Source organism: Cephus cinctus, unplaced genomic scaffold (assembly GCF_000341935.2).
Source record: "Cephus cinctus unplaced genomic scaffold, Ccin1 Ccin1_scaffold0935, whole genome shotgun sequence".
NCBI classification, from domain to species: Eukaryota; Metazoa; Arthropoda; class Insecta; order Hymenoptera; family Cephidae; genus Cephus; species Cephus cinctus.
Genome location: NW_014333502.1, coordinates 133,953 through 140,450, shown reverse-complemented (window position 1 = coordinate 140,450; position 6,498 = coordinate 133,953). Strand labels below are relative to the sequence as shown.

Sequence of the window (6,498 nt, the reverse complement as noted above, 5' to 3'; positions counted from 1 at the left end):
CGTGAGGGGGGGGGGGAGGTATCGCGTGGTAATTCTCCACGGATCGGCACACGCGAACTTTTGGGCCTCACGTTTCAGCTCGTTAAATGAAATAGCAATTAACAAACAGCATATGTAATTGGATTCGAATCAAATTTGAATGCTGAATAAAATGTGTCGAGATTTTTTTAAAACGATTTTACATTAAATTTACTGGAACGTCAATTACTTGCCCTTTGCAGAATTAATTCGACCCTCTATGGGAGTACCGCGAGAGGGTTAACTTTTGTTTGACACTTATTAAGTGAGCAAAGAGGGATACAAAGAAATTTTTTAAAAAGACCCATTTGAAAGTTATACTTCCTATAGCGTCATTGTGATTTTCCCGTTCTCATGGCACGTTTTCACGTCGCAGATGACATTGTTGCGTGTCGGCGGCCGTCGCCACATAACAGAAATACACCATCACCTTGAAATGTACATTCCATGTATAACTGTGTATGCATTGCGCGTGCCTCCTAATACTGTCCTATCCCGTAGGAATATATATTGGCTGGTTATATATAGGTATGTAGATACCGAGCAAAGAAACTGCCAGAACTTACCCTCCTATCGCCAGGACATCCACCTATATCAAAACAACCCTTACTAGGGATAGTCACTACAGTGACATTATGTTATATACGACACACTTTACCCCTCCCTTCTCACTTTTTTACCCGCATAGTTAAGGATCGATTCAAGTTTTACATGGAAAGAACGACGAAATTTATCGTACATATTTCGCTTTGATTTGAAACATTTTTTTTAGGTTAGGTTGAAAAGTCTGCAGGGTGTTCAGTTACGACCGCATTTAAATGGCCGGGTCGTATTCTTCGTTGAAGCTGAAAATCTTTTTATACTTCAATATTTTTCATTTTCTCGCACTCCAACCAGACATTTTTCGGATCAAAGCACTACTTTCTTTTACGGCTGTCTGAGAAAGAATGAGCTCTTCAAGATGGCACAGGGTAAATTTGAATGAGAAAAAGGCTCGAAATTTTATCATTGCCTCTAAATTATTTCTACAAAAATACACGTTTCCCAAGAATTAGCTTTTTAATGGCAAAGAACGTTTTAATACGAATTTGTCAAGAATAATCCGCCAAGGAGCGTTTCGAAATCTTCCTTGACTGTCAAAATATAAGGAATTGTTGCTTAATCGAATGAACCGAATGACAGCTGTCAAATTTGGTTGACGGGTCTAAGGAAGAGTACCCTGGATATACTAAAGTCACCCTTTCCGACACAAACAGCAATATAAAGTAGCGTCCATATATATCCCATCTGTCTTGTTTACAAAAACATATTTTCCAAAGTGCATAGACAGATTTGATTTCGTCTCTCGTATTAAATAGACCCAACTGGAACCAGGACAAAAAAATAAATCGCACCCCAACCCCTAAAAAACCCCCTAAATCCAAACCCCCAATCTGACCAAATAATAATAAAAATTGTTCAACAACGAACTCACCAGTTCTCAGAAGCATCCTCGTCCAAAATCGTACCGTCGGCAAGTCGATGTGGCAAATTGGTCGATGTCCTGGGACGGTTCCTGATCCTCGACGGTCCGACGACGCCAGTCTTTGAGAGTCCAGCCCGAAAGGATGCCCTGGCCCTGTCGACTGCTCCAGTGAACGTCATTGCGTCTCATTAGTGAAGGTTAGTAGCACGGTTAGGGGAAGAGGGTCGAGAAAAAGAAGGTTAGCAGCATAGTCAGTGAAGGTAGATCGGCCATCAAAATTCGGTCTCGTGGGTGTTGCAAAAAGGATCAGGATCCCAGGACCCTTGGACAGATGGGACAGGATTAATTCCCAAGGGACGGCTGGTTAGGATATTGCAATTAAGTCGTATAAAAGGCATACACATAAACGCATGGTATACACGCGTGGACACATGCAGGGAATCAAAACGTCAGGGAACAGAGAAAATAGATCAGCTGACAGGACATTAGCACTGTCCATTTAACAATATCCAGACGATAACCTATATCTATATGTCCAACTATTATAACACTTCTGATAGGGACAGTACAGGTATACGATCCTATATAAATTGCTGGCTGGCAGCCTAGCAACCTGGCTGACTGGGCTGACTGGCAAGGGGGGCGCATAACATTTATTACCAGGTCAGGGTTAACCGTAAAGGTGCGGCGTACGTCCAGCAGGGCTGCAGCACCGTCTAAAAATACTCGCAACCGAACCTAACCTAGATATAGCAACGAGCGTTGCACATACCGTAGCATTCCGTGACAGTAGTGTATTAAATATATATGACTGTGCAATTTGTGCATATATATATATAACAATTATATAACGTAAAGTAAAACTATATAATATACATTTTTTGTTTTCAATATCTCCCACGCCCACGTGAGCCACTGGTGAGTTCAAAGGGACGAAGCAAAATACAAAGTACGATAGTTTCGCACTCACAGCGAGTAACGAGCCTGTTGTTGCCGTGACTTGAGGGTTGTATGGCGGGTTGCGGGGATGGCTGGGCGCTTAGATCCTCGAAATTTATTATCTGCAGGCAAATGTCGTCTACCTCGCTCCTTATCAGTGCTATCACCTCGCTGCACAAGAATTTTGTCCCTGGAAAGAAAAAAAAAGAGAAAATAAGTATCGTCACAGAGATAATATACTATAACGAGTATGTTTATTTCTTTTGCTATATTTTTGGAGGGTCTAGACGCACTGCGTCTGTTGTCTCTATCAAATGTACTAAGGACGCACAATTTCTGAGCTCTCTCTCTCTCTCTTTCACGTGTGTATACACATGCTCGGTCTCCGTTCTGGAACACCTTTATCGATCGACACACTCCACACGGCATAGCCATGTCGTTCAGCACGCAGTCCGCATGTATGCGCGTTCGCATGTTGCGTATACGCAACGACGTCCTTTTTCGAGTCTCAAGCGACGTTGTAGGATAAAAAAGAAACAACTAAAAGCAGAATACTCTTCACGGAGCTCGAAGGTCGTCGGAATTCTATGGAAAGAAAAAAAGCAGAAACTTAGCGAGGTCGAAAACAACCCTTACCTCTTTTCACAAGGACGACCCTTGCGCCTAGTGACAATAAATGTTAGAGGGGTGTAACGATGCTAATAAAGATGGCGTCGATGACGTAAGTTCGACTGGAAACATAAAATGAAAGAATAAAGAGAAACAACGATGCGGCATCGCCGGGAGAGATGGGGGTGGAGGCCAAACGAAGAGAAGGATAAAGAATAGCACCACGATTAAGTGGCTGACGAGTACTTGGCGAGTACCACTTCCTTTGCTGATCTCTCGTTAGACCCTTGCTCGAGGAAGCTCGAGCGTCTCGTTGAAGAGGTCAGAGGTGAGTACCCTGGTCCCCATTCAGGTAGAATAATCCTGGAGAGGGTCGTACGCGACTGCCTATTCACACGAGATTACGTACTGTCGGTAAAGCAGGGCGCCTGCTGGTACATGCTTACCATGGCAAGCGGGAATGCGCGGCAAATAGAGAAATGCTAACCTAACCTCATGGAAGCATAACCAGAAAATAAAATAGTATCTCGATTGAACCTAACCGAACACTATTTAATAAGTAATTAACGTACTCTTTTAAAGATACGAATAAAGCCGACCTATTTGACCCTTAAGCACGGGGCCAAAACGTGTCTCGATCCACTACACAATGGCGGAACGTAACGCCCTGGCAGCATCCCAAATGGATTCGTATAACCTGGGGCTACCTTACAAAAGTATATTTCGAGGGTGACTCTACAATTTAAAATGTATACTCTGGACACGTAGCAAGGGATGTATCTTTTTTATTTTTCAGGTAAAAATAAAATCGACTGCTAAATCAGGAGTCATCGTGGGATACTGACGAGAATCGAGGGACGTGCTCGTTTGAATTTTCATTCGAATCCGAGTGACTGATGAAATTGTCCCAAAATCCCAAGCGATGAGGAATACGTTTCAACGACATAACGTACTACGTCATCGATGCGCAAACCGACGCGTCGCGACGCCACGAGGGAATGACGACTGACAGGAGGTCACAGATATAGCAAGAGCGTCGACTGGTTAATGGGTTAAACGGGCTGTTCTGATTGGTCAATGGCGAGGTGTACTAGCGATGACGTAGCGCGAGTGCACTGCCCCCTGCTGCTGTGACGTGGGATACGCGTACTAGTACACTGCAGCTACGGTAAAATGATCCAAAATAGCGTGTACCAAGACCTGTTATATATATACACCCGATACTTTACACGTATACGTAATCTGGCTGCTCCCTTTTCTCAGGTTGAAACTTTCTGGATTGGACAATAAATATCTTATACTGGCACACACGCCAGAGCCATGTATCACGTATCCATGTATGCTCATATGCAACAGCAGTAAAGACATATGTTTAGGTAATGGGGAGCAGGTGCTCGTTTTATGAAATATCAATAAAGCATTTCAATGAAAATAAAAAAAGAGGCAAAAAAATGACATTTACGATTTTTATGAAAATTTATGTAAGATACGTGCCTAGTTGAAGGGACGGTAATATTTTCTTTTATATGCAAAACATGCATGCGATGTACATTGCAAGGTCTACTGATAAAATACCCTAGGTTTGGATACTCTTGTGTTACTATTAATTTTGAATAATTTTCTTCTATCTAATTTAACTTGGTCAGAGTAAACTTTATCATTGAAATGGGCTACTTTGTACTTTTTTTTTTTTAGAACCTGTATATACGTATATGGTTGTATTGCAAGGGTGGCTTTTAAAAGACGCTGCAAATGCGATCCTGGCAAATATGTGTTTGGCAATCTATCAAAAACACGAGACGCCCTTAATTGAGGTTAATTGAATGTGCGGAAAGGAGGGAGCAAGAATGTCGTTCCAGCCTGTACGGACTTCCGCGTTGATTCCAGGACGTCACTTCCGAGTGGAGGGGCTCGTGATTCTATTTTTAAAGGTGAAAGGACCTTCGGCTGGAACGATATGGGAAATTAAGCAGACACGAAGAAAATAATAATAAAAAAAAGAAAAAGGGAGAGACTCGCCCTAGAATCTTCCCAAGAGCAAACAGCACTCTGGCCGAACCTTCGTGTCATTTCTTTCTGCCACTTCCTTTGCTCGCGTTATAGATATACTACCTTGTAGAAGTGACACGTGTATGTATCAGGGGTACGAATCACCCTGTCTCTGACTATCTTCCTACAGCGCAGAATGGTAGGCGTGGTCTCTACTCATACACCCCTCACAAGTTAACGAAGTCCCTTTCTTGGTCAGACACAGTCAAACACGGTTTTAGCAGGAAAGAAGAACAAAAAACCAAAGGTTATTCCAATTGCCATTTAAGGGAGGGCCCAAGGGTATTAAACGAGGGTTTTATCCTCAATGGGAAACAAGAGGGACTGAGAACACGTGCTAATGAAATCCCGTAAAACTACAAGAAAATCGTATACAACGGTAAACGTACAATTCCATATAAATCCAATGCAGTTCCAGTTCCGAAGAATAAATCTCAGGATTCATCCTTACGTAAGTCTGACCTCGACACTGGCACTACTACTTGGTCTCAATTGAAAAAAAAAAAAACAAATTCCACAAAGTCAGTATCGAAAAACTAAAGATCCCAGTGTTACCGAAGAAAGTAAAATCAGAATAAAATTTGCTTTTTTTCAAAATCAAAACTTCGCGCCAAGCCCACCCAAAACGTGAAGAAGCCAACGTAACCGAAGGTAGCATGAAGTTGCAAGCTCCCCAGTCGAAGGGGCATTGTCCTATGACGCGAAGAGAGCTTCCACGCCGAGAGAGGAGAATCTGACGGAGAAGCTGGGTGGGGATAGACGAGAGACGCGATTGGCTGAAAAAAATAGTAGAGAGAGAGAGAGAGAGAGAGAGAGAGAGAGAGAGAGAGAGAGAGCCAATATTCGGGGTGGGAGAAGCGTTGGAGCGATCATCCTTTCGGGCAGATAGGAGAGGGTGGGGTACGGATCCATATGACGTCACGAGGGCAACGGCGTCGCGACGCTCACCAAAAAGTCGAGTGGGGGTAGGGACAGTCTATGATGTCATTGACTAACAGCAGTGCAGTGTTGTGCCCGCAACCGTGCAGGGATGCACTGTGCGATACTATGATGCATTTTCTGCACTCTCAACAAGGGATGCAACACGAGTACCGAACTATTCTTAGACATAGACTCGCTCTGCCTACCTCTTTCTTCTACTGGTCCTAATCTCTATTCCTGTTGCTACATCTATATCGCTTCGCTCTCAGATGCACACAATGCACTTCCAGAAGTGCATTCAAATATTTTCATTGCGCAATGACCTTTTTTTTATTTTTTTTTTTAAACAAAAACAATGCTTATATCCTGCGCCAATTTTGGGCCTTGTTAGAACAAAGCCAAACATATGCACTCGTGTAGATGCACTTTTCTAGGTCATTATTTATGGACTGAAAATGGCCAGGAATTGCAACGCTGTCTGTGACCCCCCCCCCCCC

General features: G+C 43.0%; 1 protein-coding gene and 1 long non-coding RNA gene across 12 annotated transcripts in view; one reads left to right on the top strand and one right to left on the bottom strand.

Annotated features, from left to right (window-relative positions):
- Window positions 1–6,498, bottom strand: part of LOC107271311 (potassium voltage-gated channel subfamily H member 6) — a 44,651-nt gene that overhangs the window by 30,700 nt on the left and 7,453 nt on the right. For 9 of the 11 annotated variants that reach the window (XM_025088600.1, XM_025088601.1, XM_025088595.1 and 6 more), the window contains exons 3-4: window positions 2,454–2,612; window positions 1,493–1,643 (exon numbers count right to left, since the gene is read on the bottom strand). In XM_025088600.1, the coding sequence (XP_024944368.1) occupies window positions 1,493–1,643; window positions 2,454–2,612 (310 nt within the window). The remainder of the gene's footprint in view (window positions 1–1,492; window positions 1,644–2,453; window positions 2,613–6,498) is intronic. The other 2 variants (XM_025088599.1, XM_025088602.1) reach the window with 2 other exon arrangements.
- LOC112494894 lies at window positions 1,580–4,912 on the top strand. The gene is made up of 3 exons (XR_003060843.1): window positions 1,580–1,680; window positions 3,828–4,199; window positions 4,295–4,912. It is a non-coding gene; the product is annotated as an uncharacterized LOC112494894 (long non-coding RNA).